The sequence below is a fragment of the Emiliania huxleyi genome (assembly GCF_000372725.1).
Source record: "Emiliania huxleyi CCMP1516 chromosome Unknown EMIHUscaffold_152, whole genome shotgun sequence".
In the NCBI taxonomy this organism is placed as follows: Eukaryota; Haptophyta; order Isochrysidales; family Noelaerhabdaceae; genus Emiliania; species Emiliania huxleyi.
The window spans coordinates 78,751-95,147 of record NW_005201069.1 but is presented as its reverse complement, the minus strand read 5'-3'; the positions used below and the strand labels follow the sequence as shown (position 1 = coordinate 95,147).

General features: G+C 64.6%; 3 protein-coding genes across 3 annotated transcripts; 1 reads left to right on the top strand and 2 right to left on the bottom strand.

Annotated features, from left to right (window-relative positions):
• Window positions 1–1,505: 1,505 nt before the first annotated feature.
• EMIHUDRAFT_229007 (hypothetical protein) lies at window positions 1,506–3,620 on the bottom strand (the record flags this gene model as incomplete). The annotated part of the gene is made up of 7 exons (XM_005786298.1): window positions 1,506–1,664; window positions 1,734–1,922; window positions 2,036–2,127; window positions 2,227–2,361; window positions 2,507–2,921; window positions 3,027–3,143; window positions 3,282–3,620. The coding sequence occupies 7 exons, from the start codon at window positions 3,618–3,620 to the stop codon at window positions 1,506–1,508; spliced, it is 1,446 nt and encodes a 481-aa protein (XP_005786355.1).
• A 5,591-nt stretch (window positions 3,621–9,211) lies between these two features.
• EMIHUDRAFT_455647 (putative Aado-keto reductase) lies at window positions 9,212–10,808 on the top strand (the record flags this gene model as incomplete). Its single annotated transcript, XM_005786297.1, has 2 exons — window positions 9,212–9,332; window positions 9,558–10,808. 2 exons carry the CDS (start codon window positions 9,212–9,214, stop codon window positions 10,586–10,588), a joined length of 1,152 nt encoding a protein of 383 aa, XP_005786354.1. The 3' UTR covers window positions 10,589–10,808.
• A 154-nt stretch (window positions 10,809–10,962) lies between these two features.
• On the bottom strand, window positions 10,963–12,531 carry EMIHUDRAFT_111466 (hypothetical protein; the record flags this gene model as incomplete). The annotated part of the gene is made up of 5 exons (XM_005786296.1): window positions 10,963–11,178; window positions 11,308–11,404; window positions 11,614–11,789; window positions 11,966–12,285; window positions 12,423–12,531. 5 exons carry the CDS (start codon window positions 12,529–12,531, stop codon window positions 10,963–10,965), a joined length of 918 nt encoding a protein of 305 aa, XP_005786353.1.
• Between the last annotated feature and the right edge of the window lie 3,866 nt (window positions 12,532–16,397).

Genomic DNA, 16,397 nt, shown 5'->3' with positions numbered 1-16,397 from the left:
CCTCGCCTCATCTCGCCTCATCTCGCCCCATTTTTTCTTTTCTAGACCACTCCGAGACCGAACCCCAAGACCGACCCGAGACCCGAGATCGACCCGAGATCGACCCGAGATCGACCCGAGATCGACCCGAGATCGACCCGAGATCGACCCGAGATCGACCCGAGATCGACCCGAGATCGACCCGAGATCGGCACGAGCGATCAACCCAACAGTGCCCCAGAGCCCCCTCCGGGGGGACCCCCCCTCACCCCGAGTGTCCGTGTCCTTCGCGAGTCACCGATGGGGAGCGGGGGGGGGTGCGAGATGCACAGGGGAGGCTGGGGAGGGGGGGGTCCACTCTGAAGACAGCCGACCGCGGAGGGGTTTTGTCCCACAGGGTTTTACCCTCCGCGTGAGGATCGGCGCGGCGAGGGGGTAGGCTCGAATTCGCCGCGCAACATTTCACCCCCACAGGACCCCGCCCACCCCCCCTCATGGTCCCACCTAGCACCCCAATGAGCTTTCGCACCCCCTCCTTGCGCAGTGTCCCCCACTATGTGTCGCCGTCTTCGGGGCACGCTATCCTGTGTAGTCAGGGCAAGTGGGGGCGGGGGGCAGTCCCATCTCTCCTGTGTACGGGTGGGTTCTGTCTCCAGTCTCGGAGGGGGGCTTGAAGCTAAGAATTTTTTTTTTGTTCAGCCGGCCTAAAACGTTAGCTACTGTTGTTGGGGAGCCCCACTGTTGTTCTGTTGTTACTGTTAACACTAGCAACACTGTTCAGCTCTTAACGTTTGACAACCCTATTTGTCTGTTTTCTTTCTTTCTTTCTTTCTGGCAACACAGGTAGACAGGAGAAGAATTTTCCAAGGAAACTCCCTCTCACGAGCAATCGCTGACGGCTGCGGCGATCGGCGACGGCTCGGCTCGCGTTCGTCTCCGGCGCGACGGCGCCAGCGAGGGAAGGCGCGGGTGCAGCGGCCGCCGGCGGTCGGTCGGTCGTTCGTGCCGCTCGCTGGCCAGCGCAGCAGTACTCGAGTACTCGCTCGAACTTTGCGAGCCGTGCGCGCGCCGAGGCGCGCGCGGCGCGCGACCGCGCCCGGCTGCCAGTAGGAGACGGCGCAATATGGCCACTAGTACAGCCCTTGGAGGTGGAGGAGGAAGAGGCTGGCTGGCAGTGCTGTACATGCCACCGAGGGGGCAGTTTTGGGGTGCTGTCCCCATGCGATGGTATGGGCATATGGCCGATCCGAACTGCAGTGGTTCAAGTTATATGCGCATGTACGACGACCCACAAGGACTCACAGGTAGATCCGCTACGTGAGGCACTGAAGTCACACTCCAACAACACGTACGACATCGAGGCGAGAAACACCGGGAAGGGAGGTGGATGGCCTTTGGCCAGCACCGACGCATCGAGAACGCGCTCCGGCAGCGGTGCTAGGGACCCGGCAACTTGCGCCCCGGCGGAGCACCCGGTGACCCACTCCCGGCTTGGTCCCTGCCACCGGCCACGCCCACGCCAGTGTCTACGCAGACGCGGACACAGGCTCACGCGAGCTCTTCTGGAAGTCGACGCCGAAGGCCGGGTTGTCGGTCATCGCCGAGTGGAAGTAGTCGACCAGCGTGATGGCGTCGAGCACTGGCATGCGGAGCGCGTGCCGCAGCGCGTCGGCGTACGGAGGCAGCTCGGTGCACTCGAGGAGGACCGCGCGCACCTTCGGGCGCGCCGCCGCCGCCGCCTTTGCGAGCGCCACGATGCCCGGCGTGACACGCTGCACGTCAACCGCCTCTCCCTTGGCGACCGCGTCGAAGCCGTCCACGTCCTCGCAGCCGAGGATGTGGAAGCGAGCCTGGTCGTCGGGTGAGGTGACGTGTGCGAGCGAGAGCATTTCCCGGAATTTAGGCGCGAGCGACTTGCCGTTCGCGGTGAGGACGAGGAACTCCTAGAAAGGGGTCGGGGGAGGTCCTAGAAAAGCTCCAAGGGAACTTGCGTCGAGGGCGAGGAGAGCTCCTCATCAGTAGCGAAAGAGGCGGAAAGCATGTGGCACTGCATCACCGCCGAGATGAAGCACGGCAGGTGGGACATGCGCCGCGCGTCGACCTGGTAGTTCATCAGGAAGCCGCAGTCCCCCGTGATTCCCACCACCCCTACTCGGGACGCGAGGGGGAGGGGGTAGGGGGGGGGGGGGTTGAGCCCACCCCGCGCGTGCGCCGCATGGCTGGGCGGCGGGGAGTGCTCAAGCGCACCCTCTGACGCCTCGAGCCGCCGGATCGCCGCTTCCATCTCCGTGCGCTGCTCCGTGGTGAGCGGCGATCCCTCCTGCGCCACTTCGAAGGTGAGTCCTTTGGCCACCTCCTGCACCGTGCGGAAGTTGTACGAGCCTGGAGCAAGGAGACACGGATGTGTGGCGTCTCGGGTGCTTTTGAGGCAGAATGTATTTCAGCAGCTAGTTGTTTCCGGCCTGGGTGGTCGATGTCTCCCGGGGCGGGTGGGTACGAGTAGTCGATGCGCAGGACGCCTGGTCACAGCCACGCATGAGGACGTCCTGCGCATGGGCGGTCTTGTGCGAATCGATGTGCGGAGTGCTGCCGATGGCTGGGATGGCCTTCTTGGACAGCCCCTCCATCGGGTTGTTTGCGCGGCCTCCACCGAACGTTTGGCCGAAGCGCGGGTTGTCGGTCGACGCCGCGGCGTAGTAGTCGGCGAGCGTGATGGCGTCGAATACGGGAACGCCGCGCTTCTGGCGGAGCGAGTCGCTAAACGAGGGCAGCAGCGTCGACTCGAGCAGGATGGCGCGCAGGTTGGGGTTCGCCGCCTTGGCGTCCTCGACGGTGCGCACGATCTTGGACCGGAGCTCTTCGTTGTTGTCCACAATGCTCCACTTGTCGACTCCCTCGTCCGCAATCTCGGACGTCGAGAAGCCGGGGATGTGCTGCAGGCCCTGCAGCGGTGGAGGCGCGCCCCGTCTTGTCTGCGTCTTGTCGCTGCTGGCGGCGTGCTGGCGCGGTGTGGGGCGATGGGTTAGCCACCACGCTAGCTGTGCAACGAAAATCGCCTGGATGATGAAGCGGGCCGCGTCGTCCGGCGAGAGGCCGATCTCGATGAGGTTTTGCTCGAGGTCGGTTTGGGTGTAGTCACTGCTGTCATTGGTGATGACGAGCACCTAGACGCAAACAGTGAAGGCGTGTGTGCGCGTGTGCGTGTGTGCGTGTGCGTCTGTCTGTGGAAATATTATCGCCTTCTCCTCTTGCGTGTACATCGACGCAAGCAGCGGAGCCTGCATCAGCGACGAGAGCGCGACCGGCGTCTTTGTCAGTTTGCGGACCTCCTTTTGGCAGTGAACGAAGGCGCCACAATCGCCCGTGATGGCGATCACACCCTGCGCATCGAGCGCCTTGACAGCCTCGTTCAGCGCCTTGAGTTGCGACGGAGTGAGCTCGTTGCGCGCCCGCAAATCGACGTAAGGAAGGCCGTCGACCTCGGCGTGCACTGTACGGAAGAGGTATGAGTTGGTGTCGCGCCCGACCATCGCCTGCGCTGGCTCCCATCGCGCTTTGTGGCAGCGGAGGACGCCGACCGTCGGCAGCGCATCGTCGACGGCATCGGTCACGGTCGCCTGACAAGAGGAAGTGCACCCCATTGCAGTGCTCAGCTGGCAGTGCTCACAGGCGTCTCACGGTCGACCGATTGTGGGAAGCCAAAAAAAGTGAAAGGCCTCCCTTGGGTTGTCTGTTTTTTCTTTCTTTCTTTTACTGCCCAGTCTCGTGAGAGGCCCTTTATCCTTTTCCGCGCGCCAGATACCAGCGTGTGTCTCGCGCCTTGGTGGGGGCGCTCCGGCGTCGCGTCGTGTGCAAGGTTCGCGTTGTAGTGCCGCCACCGCACGGATACCCATCACTGAGCCGACGATGCTATGGGTAGCCCCAGGGTGGCGCCCACCCCCATACCCTCAGGCATTTGCCTGCGCCCTGGCCGCGCACGCCGCACACGCGCGCGCACGCGCGCGCGCACGCCGCGCACCCGCGCGCACGCGGCAGAAAATTTGCGCCACCCCCTCCCCCCCTGGACGCGTTCCACACCTGTCTCTTTCCTTTTCTCTTTTGCATCCATAAATGTACGCGAAACCTTTGGCCAAAACACGTAAAACCCGCAGCGAAATCCGATCCAAAACTGCGTGGCCGGCTGTTTCGTGGCGCGGAGAGCCATGCTGCTTCCTATGCTTCGATTATCGATCGGCGCATCCGCGGCCAGCATCACGTGCGACTTGTTTCTGCTCTCCGGGGGCTGCCCCACCAGCCAGGCCTGCATGGACGTCGTGTATAGCCCGCTGGGCACGACGCGAGCGGGCACGCGTCACTACGAGAGCGGGGGACAGGAGAAGTGCTACGTTTATCACGATCCGGACTGCAATGGGAAGGGCGAGGCGCCCCGCTGGATCCTCGACGACCACGCGCCGAGCGAGAGCGTCGCCCACGACCTTGACGAGGACGACGCCTGCAGCTACTATGCCCGGATCGACTCCGGCGCGTCAGCAGCGCTGCCCACCAGCACCAACACGTGGACGGCGTGGTGCGAGGGCGAGACGTGGGAGTCCGCATCAATCACGCTCACGTGCCTGCCGCCGCCGCCGCCGCCGCCGCCGCCTGCACTGACGGCCTGCGACTCGTTCTCGCTCTCCGGGGGCTGCCCCACCAGCCAAGCCTGCATGGACGTCGTGTATAGCCCACTGGGCACAACGCGAGCGGGCACGCGTCACTACGAGAGCGGGGGACAGGAGAAGTGCTACGTTTATCACGACCCGGACTGCAATGGGAAGGGCGAGGCGCCCCGCTGGATCCTGGACGACCACGCGCCGAGCGAGAGCGTCGCCCACGACCTTGACGAGGACGACGCCTGCAGCTACTATGCCCGGATCGACTCCGGCGCGTCAGCAGCGCTGCCAAACAGCACCAACACGTGGACGGCGTGGTGCGAGGGCGAGACGTGGGAGTCCGCATCAATCACGCTCACGTGCCTGCCGCCGCCGCCGCCGCCGCCGCCGCCGCCGCCGCCGCCGCCGCCGCCGCCGCCGCCTGCACTGACGGCCTGCGACTCCTTCTCGCTCTCCGGGGGCTGCCCCACCAGCCAGGCCTGCATGGACGTCGTGTATAGCCCGCTGGGCACGACGCGAGCGGGCACGCGTCACTACGAGAGCGGGGGACAGGAGAAGTGCTACGTTTATCACGATCCGGACTGCAATGGGAAGGGCGAGGCGCCCCGCTGGATCCTCGACGACCACGCGCCGAGCGAGAGCGTCGCCCACGACCTTGACGAGGACGACGCCTGCAGCTACTATGCCCGGATCGACTCCGGCGCGTCAGCAGCGCTGCCAAACAGCACCAACACGTGGACGGCGTGGTGCGAGGGCGAGACGTGGGAGTCCGCATCAATCACGCTCACGTGCCTGCCGCCGCCGCCGCCGCCGCCGCCGCCGCCGCCGCCGCCTGCACTGACGGCCTGCAACTCGTTCTCGCTCTCCGGGGGCTGCCCCACCAGCCAGGCCTGCATGGACGTCGTGTATAGCCCGCTGGGCACGACGCGAGCGGGCACGCGTCACTACGAGAGCGGGGGACAGGAGAAGTGCTACGTTTATCACGACCCGGACTGCAATGGGAAGGGCGAGGCGCCCCGCTGGATCCTCGACGACCACGCGCCGAGCGAGAGCGTCGCCCACGACCTTGACGAGGACGACGCCTGCAGCTACTATGCCCGGATCGACTCCGGCGCGTCAGCAGCGCTGCCAAACAGCACCAACACGTGGACGGCGTGGTGCGAGGGCGAGACGTGGGAGTCCGCATCAATCACGCTCACGTGCCTGCCGCCGCCGCCGCCGCCGCCGCCGCCGCCGCCGCCGCCGCCGCCTGCACTGACGGCCTGCGACTCGTTCTCGCTCTCCGGGGGCTGCCCCACCAGCCAGGCCTGCATGGACGTCGTGTATAGCCCGCTGGGCACGACGCGAGCGGGCACGCGTCACTACGAGAGCGGGGGACAGGAGAAGTGCTACGTTTATCACGATCCGGACTGCAATGGGAAGGGCGAGGCGCCCCGCTGGATCCTCGACGACCACGCGCCGAGCGAGAGCGTCGCCCACGACCTTGACGAGGACGACGCCTGCAGCTACTATGCCCGGATCGACTCCGGCGCGTCAGCAGCGCTGCCCACCAGCACCAACACGTGGACGGCGTGGTGCGAGGGCGAGACGTGGGAGTCCGCATCAATCACGCTCACGTGCCTGCCGCCGCCGCCGCCGCCGCCGCCGCCTGCACTGACGGCCTGCGACTCGTTCTCGCTCTCCGGGGGCTGCCCCACCAGCCAAGCCTGCATGGACGTCGTGTATAGCCCACTGGGCACAACGCGAGCGGGCACGCGTCACTACGAGAGCGGGGGACAGGAGAAGTGCTACGTTTATCACGACCCGGACTGCAATGGGAAGGGCGAGGCGCCCCGCTGGATCCTGGACGACCACGCGCCGAGCGAGAGCGTCGCCCACGACCTTGACGAGGACGACGCCTGCAGCTACTATGCCCGGATCGACTCCGGCGCGTCAGCAGCGCTGCCCACCAGCACCAACACGTGGACGGCGTGGTGCGAGGGCGAGACGTGGGAGTCCGCATCAATCACGCTCACGTGCCTGCCGCCGCCGCCGCCGCCGCCGCCGCCTGCACTGACGGCCTGCGACTCGTTCTCGCTCTCCGGGGGCTGCCCCACCAGCCAAGCCTGCATGGACGTCGTGTATAGCCCACTGGGCACAACGCGAGCGGGCACGCGTCACTACGAGAGCGGGGGACAGGAGAAGTGCTACGTTTATCACGACCCGGACTGCAATGGGAAGGGCGAGGCGCCCCGCTGGATCCTCGACGACCACGCGCCGAGCGAGAGCGTCGCCCACGACCTTGACGAGGACGACGCCTGCAGCTACTATGCCCGGATCGACTCCGGCGCGTCAGCAGCGCTGCCCACCAGCACCAACACGTGGACGGCGTGGTGCGAGGGCGAGACGTGGGAGTCCGCATCAATCACGCTCACGTGCCTGCCGCCGCCGCCGCCGCCGCCGCCGCCGCCGCCGCCGCCGCCGCCGCCGCCGCCGCCTGCACTGACGGCCTGCGACTCCTTCTCGCTCTCCGGGGGCTGCCCCACCAGCCAGGCCTGCATGGACGTCGTGTATAGCCCGCTGGGCACGACGCGAGCGGGCACGCGTCACTACGAGAGCGGGGGACAGGAGAAGTGCTACGTTTATCACGATCCGGACTGCAATGGGAAGGGCGAGGCGCCCCGCTGGATCCTCGACGACCACGCGCCGAGCGAGAGCGTCGCCCACGACCTTGACGAGGACGACGCCTGCAGCTACTATGCCCGGATCGACTCCGGCGCGTCAGCAGCGCTGCCAAACAGCACCAACACGTGGACGGCGTGGTGCGAGGGCGAGACGTGGGAGTCCGCATCAATCACGCTCACGTGCCTGCCGCCGCCGCCGCCGCCGCCGCCGCCGCCGCCGCCGCCTGCACTGACGGCCTGCAACTCGTTCTCGCTCTCCGGGGGCTGCCCCACCAGCCAGGCCTGCATGGACGTCGTGTATAGCCCGCTGGGCACGACGCGAGCGGGCACGCGTCACTACGAGAGCGGGGGACAGGAGAAGTGCTACGTTTATCACGATCCGGACTGCAATGGGAAGGGCGAGGCGCCCCGCTGGATCCTCGACGACCACGCGCCGAGCGAGAGCGTCGCCCACGACCTTGACGAGGACGACGCCTGCAGCTACTATGCCCGGATCGACTCCGGCGCGTCAGCAGCGCTGCCCACCAGCACCAACACGTGGACGGCGTGGTGCGAGGGCGAGACGTGGGAGTCCGCATCAATCACGCTCACGTGCCTGCCGCCGCCGCCGCCGAGCCCATCTCAAGGGTCGTACAGCTACGACGCATTTAGCCTCTTTGGTGCGGTGGGCGATTACTCTTACGTGGACGGAGACGGTGCGGCTTCTAGTGTGTTTGGAGGATAGACATAGAGAGACGCGCACTGAGGACTTGATTTCACATGAGGTGTGTATGCAGCGAAAAAACAAAACAGGGGTGTGTTACGGTGAAGTGATTTCGCGAAGTATATTACGCGGGAATTTGACAGTCCCACCGGTCCTCGGGGATGCGGTCGCGGACGGCCCACGAAATGTGGTCTTTGCAGCCAAGCCGGTTGGACGGCGCAGCACTAAAGTTGCACGGCAACCCGCCGTCCGAGGCCAGAGGGCTCGCCACGCGGCGGTGTTGTGGTAGAAGAGATTTAGCGAGCCGAGGCTGAACGGCAGTGCGACCTGAAGGGAGGTGGGATGATGGTGGGGTGACGGTCTTCACACACCTCAGTGACGGCCGCGACAACCTGCGATGAGTACACCGCGGAGAGATAGGGAAACCATGCCGACTCCCGATCATTGATGAGGGAGCCGCGGGTGCGTTGCAGGAAGGCGTGTGCGCGCTCCCGCGTGCAGAGGTCAAAGCAGGCGCAGGTGGCGGCCGGCATTCGGTGGCCGCCCGTCGGAGCCCGTCGCGCCCATTCCGAGCCCGAGAAACAAAAAATCGTTTATGGAATTTTCAGTGTAAGTAGCTCTTATAAACATTGCCCTCGTGATGGCGGCGTGCCGTCCTCCCATCCCTCCCTTGGGTTGTCTGTTTTCTTTCTTTTTACATTCCCGAAGGAGGACTGCTAACAGGAATGAAAGAAAGAAAACAGACAGTTCAAGGGAGGGATGGGAGGACGGCACGCCGCCATGCCGAGCCCAAATCAGAAAGAAAGAAAGAAAGGAGCGGGGAGGGAGGGATGGCCGAAAATCACTGTGACCGTCGTGATTTCTTGTTGGTTTTCAAAAATCTCTCTCTCCCACAGGGATTTTAAATGATTTTTTTGCTCGAGGGTTCCTCCGGCTCCTGCTCTCGGTTTTCAAAAATCTCTTCTACTCGTGGTATTGCTAAAAATCTCTCTCGCTCGCGCCAAAACGCCCTACCTAACTTCCGTGTGAGTGAGTATTCTTGATACGAACCCACGACGACACACACCACAGTCGACTCGTATCGGTTGCCTCTCCATGTACCATGAACGGCGGAGCTCTTCTCGCGCCCACACCACACCTGGCTCCAACGTGGACACGCCCATAGCTGGGGACACTACTAGGTCACGCATGGCATCAGAAGTTTTATCTCTGGGCCCATGGGCCCCGAAAGGCATCTCTATAGCAGCGTGCCAGCGTCGTTACGCATGAAACTCCCCTCCTGGGCGCATGCGCCTCACATCTCGCCAGAGCATAAGCTCTTGGTGTGCCACGAGACGAGTTTTTCGCCATCGCCACACACACACACACTCAGGTAGGTAGGTAGAAAGGTGAAGAACAGCCAGGCTCGGACTGGACACCAACGCGGTATGGGTGGACGCTGGACAGATGATGACGACACGCACGAGCGACACACAGACACAAACAAGCTCACCTAACTTCCCCAGGCCGCGAAGCCACGCGAAAAAAGAGGAAAACGCACTCTACGAGTCCGACCTCTTGCAGGCCAGACTGACGCCTCTCGAGGTTCACTCGGCTGGGGCTTCCAGACAGCGTGCTGGCAGTACTCGCTACGCAACATGCTTTTCCACCTCTTCACCCTGTCGTTCACGCCGACGAGCGTGCCAACAATCACTATCGCACCCGGCGTCAAAATGCCGCTCGCGGGAGTCGGCACGTGGCAGTACAACGCGACGGTCGCAGAGAGAGTAGTGGCAGAGGCCCTTGGCCTGGGCTATCGGCACGTCGATACGGCACTGAATTACCACAATCAGGATGGCGTTGGCCGAGCCATCGCCGCCGCCATCGACGGCAGCCGCCTCACGCGCCGCGACCTCTTCTTGGTTTCCAAGATCCCAGGCGGCCTCAACCACTCAGCTGCTTCGGCCGCGCTCGAGACCTCCCTCGCGCAGCTCTTTCCCAAAGCTACGGGAGCGTACGTCGACCTCATGCTGGTTCACTTTCCTGCGACATGGGCCGGGGCGGGCGGCAAGGCGGCGCGGCAGGAGGAGTGGAGCGCGCTGGAGGCGTTCGTGAAAGAGGGCAAGGCTCGCGCGATCGGCGTGTCCCACTACTGCCGCCGCCACCTCGACGACATTCTCGAGATTGCGACGATCCGCCCCGCCGTCAACCAAGTCCAGTACCACGTGGGGATGGGTGCGGCCGGCCCGCTCGCCGACGACGACATGGCCTACATGCGCAGCAAAGGTGTCACGTTCGAAGGCTTCTCGCCGCTCTGCGGCCCCTGCGGAGGCGCAAACGCGACCGAGCTGATCTCGGGCGCGCTGGTCAGCAGGATCGGCCGCAAGCACGGCAAGAGCGGAGCGCAGGTTGCCCTCCGCTGGCAGGTGCAGCAAGGCATCCCCGTCATCCCAAAGAGCAAGGACCTGGCGCACCTCCGCGAAAATATCGACCTCTTTTCGTGGGCTCTCGACGCGGACGACATGGCAGCACTCTCTGCCGCGACCAAGCCGGCCGTGTCGGGCGCCACCAGTCCGGGCGGAGAGCCGGTCAGCGGCGATTGCAGTGTCGCATAGCCGAGCCCGCGCGCGCGCCTCGATCGTTCGGCGAGAGCAGCGGAGACGCTGCGCCCCGCGGAGCGGGCCCCGAGCCCGACCACTGCTCGACCAGCCTCGAGGCCAGAGACGCCACTGTACGCTCTCTCACACAGAGGACGACTCTGGGCTTGGAGTACGGTAGAGAGGTGTAGGAAAAATAACACATGTCGCTCTTCATTCTAGAGGGAGAAGGTAATGCCACTGCCCACTGATTGTGGGTCAGAGGCGCTAAAATGTAACGGGTCCCGGGATGCGAGGTCGCGGCGCGCGCACGGACACGACACACACCAGAGTGTCACAGAAGGGAGTGAAAGAGAGGCCTGCGGAGACAGAGACGAGAGCGGCGGCGTCTCTCAGCCCATCTTGAAGGCGTTGAGGCCGGTGGCCAGTTTGTGCACGGACGCCTTGTTGTCCCAGTCAAACTTGACCCTCGTGATTGGCAGCCGCCGGCGCAGCGCGTTGAGGACCGACTCGGACAGAGTGGTGTAGATGTCCTCCATGCTACCGAGGAAGCCGGCCTCGAGCTCGCACACCGCGCTCACGAACGCGGCGCCGACGTCGCCGCGCACCTGCGGCGTGCGGCGGGCAAGGCGCGTGCGTGTGTGGCGCGTGTGCCTGCGAGTGGCGCGGTTGGCGCGGTTCTATCGCTGGCGCGCCTCGATCGACTGCGTGAACTTTGTGCCGTCGTCGAGCTGGACGTTGCCGTCCTCGAAGTAGTGCACGTTGCACGCCACCGAGCCGGACAGCTGCCCCGACGCCGCGCCCTCGGACACCTCGAGTGTCCAGCTCGACCGCCTGCCCCACAATGCGAGATCATACAATTAATAGGTAAACCGCGGGACCGCCTGCCACACACGGCGTGGAGGGGAGGATGGTCGATCTGCGGTTAGAGGGCTGCGGCTAGAGGGCTGCGGTTAGAGGTCTGCGGCTGGAGGGCTGCGGCTGGAGGGCTGCGGCTGGAGGGCTGCGGCTGGAGGGCTGCGGCGGCGCGCCAGAGCCCCGACCAGTAGTTGCTCAGGTTCATGTTGCACCGGCCGACGCAGCAAGTGACTTGCTGCTTGCCTACCAGGCGCAGGCTCCGGGGGGGAGGTGAGGGAGAGGCCTCTGCAGCTCTGCTGCGGCAGACTCGCTGCTTGCCGCCGCGCACAAAGCCGTATGTGGTGACGGTGGCGTCCGGCAGCTGCGGCGGGGAGGAGGAGGAGGGGGGGGGGGGGGGTCACGAGCGGCTTGTGCCACGACGGCCGTCCGCCTCTGCCGTCCCTCTCCCCCCTTCGGCCTCTCCTCCCCGCCATCCCTCCCCTCCGCTGTGCACCAGAGGCGCGCAGCTACAGTCGCGCAGCTAGAGGCGCGCAGAACCTTGTCTGCGGCGTAGCGCGACATGGCGGCGTGCACGCTGGCGCGCACCCGCTCCGCGCCCTCGCACGCGGCGCTCGTCGCGGCGTCGAGCGCCTTGACGCCCGTGCAGCGCTGCTCAGCGTGCGAGATGAGCAGCGCCTGCCTGCCCTGCGGGTCGAGGAAGGTGAGCCCGCCGCCCAGCTGCCCCTCGGGCGTCAGCAGCACGCGGTAGCCGGCGCCGGGCACCTCGACCGCGAGGAACTTGTCACGGTTCACCCGCATCACCATCTCCTCCAGCGAGGCCGCGTCGAGGCAGTCGGCACCGACCAGCTTCGTGACGTCTGTTCGCGCAAAGGGCGGGCACACGCTGCGTCGGGCGATGGTGCCAACGCGCGGGCAGGGCGGGGAACGGGCAGCGGCGGCGTGGGAGCGCGCGCGGCCACGAGGAGGTCCGCCGCGGGCCGTGGCGGGCGCGCACCCTCAACCACTTTCTGCGTCTGTCCCGGCGGCGAGTTGAGCACAAAGTTGCTCGCGATCTCTCGCTTCTCCGCGTCTGTGAGCTCAGGCAGGAGCTCCTCCTCCGACATTGAGCAGGAGGGCGGATGCCTCTGCGGGCGCGCAGCGGCGGGTGGAGGTGAGGAGGGCAAGCGGCCGCCGAAGAGAGCAAAGACGCGCGTTATGCGGAGAGCTGGGCTGGTCGCATACGACGACGAGTGGACGCCGGCGACGAGAAACTAGCGGGCGCGCGGGGTGGCATGCACTTTGCGAGCCAAGGCGGCGCCGCTGGTACCGGTAGGCTAGTGAAAAAGAGAATTTTGCCTGCAAATTTTAGAACAAAACTCCTACAAACGTTATATTTATTTATTTATTTATTACTCCTACAAACGATAGTAAAAAAGAAAAGGGCGAGCGAAAAGGTCGACACATGGCGGGAAACACGTGGTGGCGGCGTGCCGTCCTCCCATCTCCCTTGGGTGTGTATTTTCTTTCTTTATTTTACATGGCGGGAAACAGAGAGGGCAGCCTGCGAGTCGCGAGAGGCGGCCCGCAACGACTCGCGGCGCGCCGCCAGCCACGCCGTGAAATCGTGGGCGATGTCGCTGTCGTCGGGCGGCTGGTACAGTCGTACAACCTCGACTCGAGGAAGGAGGTGCATGAAGGCCTCCATCTCGGGCGCGGTCACGTAGGCCAGGCCTGGGCAAAGAAACCAGCACCTCATCAGGCTTCCCTGAGCGTCACAGCTCGGTGATCGCGCCGGCCGGACACCACTGAGACGGCCGTTCCGGGCATTTGAACGCGACCTTCGGGGGCAAAGACATGGGCTCTATGGCTCAGACTGGACTCCTCTTGGTCCCTTCTGATGCCCTAGGCCACACCTGGGCCTTACCTGGAGCTCTAGGGGGTGGGCTGGGTTTGCCCCCCCAAACTGGCCCGAGGGACCTTAATGTCAGACCTGCACGACACTAGGCACGGGGTCGAGCTCTCGCCCGGCAACCCTAGCCAGGCCTCACGCGCTGGCCGCGACCGCGACCGCTCGAGCCCGAACTGCCCGTCAGACATGTCGGAATTGTCGGAGAATAGCGACTAGCACAGAAACCCGAGCGCCGAGGAGTCACACAGTCCACCTGTGTGATGCACGCCCTGCGAGCGGGGCGGGGTGCGCACTGTCCCTCTGTGTTCGTGTGCGTCGCCCATCTCTCCCTGGAGATGACTGCTCTATTTATTTGTGTATACTAGGCACGGGACTGGGAGAGAGAGAGATTTTAGAAAACCAACAAGAAATCACGACTGTCACAGTGATTTGGGCTCGGCAGCTTGTCAGCCCTCAGCCGAAGCTGGGGCCGGTTCCGTAGCCGAGAGAGCCCGCGCCGTGAGTTCGACGCGGTCGGGAGGCCTTACGGAGAGGCCAGCGAGGTGGCGAATGGGGGTCATCAAGTGACCGCGACTGACAAGCCAGAGGTCGACAAGCCACGACGACCTTCTTCTCGGGACTGGCGCGAAAAGAGAATTGTACGATGAAGAGAATTTTACAACAAAACTCCCACTCCCTGTGTGAAAAAGAGAAAAATCCCGCCACATGACAAGCGATCCACAACAGCGTCTGTGGACTAGAAGTAAAAAAGAAAAGGGCAACGCCAGAAAAGGTCGACACATGGCGGGAAACAGAGGAGGGCAGCCTGCGAGTCGCGAGGGCGGCAGCCTGCATCGGCGGCGGCCCGCAACGACTCGCGGCGCGCCGCCAGCCACGCCGTGAAATCGTGGGCGATGTCGCTGTCGTCGGGCGGCTGGTACAGTCGTACAACCTCGACTCGAGGAAGGAGGTGCATGAAGGCCTCCATCTCGGGCGCGGTCACGTCGTCGGGCGCGTCGACGGGCTGCAAGGCCGTGGTCCGCACGGCGGCGGGGCGGCTGCGCCAGGACTGGCGCGTCGCTGCCGACGAACCGAAGCAAAAAGGGCTGGACGATGGCAAGCCCGGCGCGCTGCATCTCGCGCCGGGACGGCGACCGGCGGGCGGTCAAGCACCTCGAGGGCCGCTACTGAGAGGGGCTTGCGCGAGCACGAGACGCCGCCCGCTTTTGTGAGCAAAAAAACAAAACCCGAAAATCCCTTTGCAGCCAAGCCTACAGGGCACCTAATTATCTGCCCTCGGGAGGGCGGCGGCGGCGGTGTAGGGATGGCGGCGAGCTCCCGGTTGCAAATACTCGCCTCACGGTCCAAGATGGCGGCTCACACGCCCAACCATGCTCTGGTGCGTCGATTGGGTCGCGTCTGCTGCCCGTGTCTCTGTCTTATCGGCGCGACGACAACAAGAGCTACCCCTACCGCGCTGTAGAGCAATGTAGAGCTGTAGAGCTCTACATCCGCAGCGTGACGAACTGCCTGCGTTGTAGAGCGATGTAGAGGCGCTCTCTACAACTGTACAACGTCCTCGATCGCCGTGCAAAGCTCGCTTCCGAGCTCTCACGCCGCGCGTATGGCCCTTAGGGGCCTAGAGAACACAACCCCCTCTCCCTCTTTTCTCCCAGTCAGCTAAAAGTACGTACAACGTGAAATCTCTACAACAAGAGAGAGAGAGAGAGCTAAAAGTACGTACGTACAACAAACTCTACGTCATAAGCGGCGAACGACGCACGGTCGCTCTCCGACATGAGGCGCGTTGCACTTGCCAGTGCTACGCTGGCCTTCTGTCTGCCCGCCCAATGGGTGGGAGGTGCCTCTGCTGCTGTGGCATGCCTCACGGCTGCGACTGGCCGGCGCCTCGGCGCGTCAGCTCGGATCGGCGTAGCGATAGTGGCCAGCGCAACTCGCCTGGACTCAACACTCAGCCAGGAGCTCCCGCACGCGCTGCCGCTGGCGCGAGTCGTGGCGCATGCAACGCGTCTGAATGCTCGCCTCGCCTCGCGCAAATGCGACCGCCCTCGCAGCCGACAGTCCACCGCCTGCTAATAAAAGAAGCACAGCGATGAATGCGGCACCGGCGACGCATGGCAGGCTGGTCATGACGCAGTTATAGGGTGCTAATAGGGTGTTGTGTACCGTCGGAGTGACTCTACATCGCTCTACATCGGACTCACATCGTCCCGCGCCGGATGAAGAGCTCTACAGCTCTACAGCGCTCTCCAGAGCGCTCTACATCTCTACAGCTCTACAGCGCTCTACACTCTACATCCTCTACACCCTCCCTCAGACCCTCGGCGCTGTGGGTCAGGCTGTGCTGTATAAGGCGCGCGGGGCTGGGTGCTCTGCTACCTTGCTTGCCACGCACGCTACTGAAGGTGCAGGTGTACACCTTGTACCGACATGTCGGTAGGCGCGCAGCGCCCACACCCGCTACCTAGGTGTGTGAGTGAGTGCTATACCTTCAGCGCACCATATACCGAGGTACCCACCACATGTCCACACCGGCACCTGGGGTACTCTCGAGACGTTCACACCGGCGGTGCGCGCGAATAAGGTGTGCACCGTCCGTCGCGCGAAACGCAACGACATAGCTCTCATGGCGCCCAAGAAGCCCTCCTCCACGCAGAACGCGACGCTCCAGTCCATGGGCATGGACGTGATCAAGCAGTACCCGGGCCCGCTGTCCCTGACAGTCTCGAGGGCCGTCAAGCTAGCCATCAAGCACTCTTCCCCGGGCAACAAGCACTCTTCCCGCACCTCACCGGCGCGGAGCAGAACGCGTCGTACACGGGCACGGCCGTCGAGTTCACGGAGCGGCACACGTTCGTGCGGCACGGCAAGGCCTGGGGCGCCGCGCACACTGGGCCCGGCATCCGCTTCATCTGCGACTCGGACGCCATAGCTCCGATGCTGCCGCTTCGGCTGCGCCATCCTCGGGCTCGGCCAGCCCGTCGACCTCCGGCCACGCCGCCGACCCACCCTCCGCCGGCCCGCTCGGTGGCGTCGACATGTCGCTGCTCCAGCGCGCCGGTGTTCTCCAGAACACGCCAT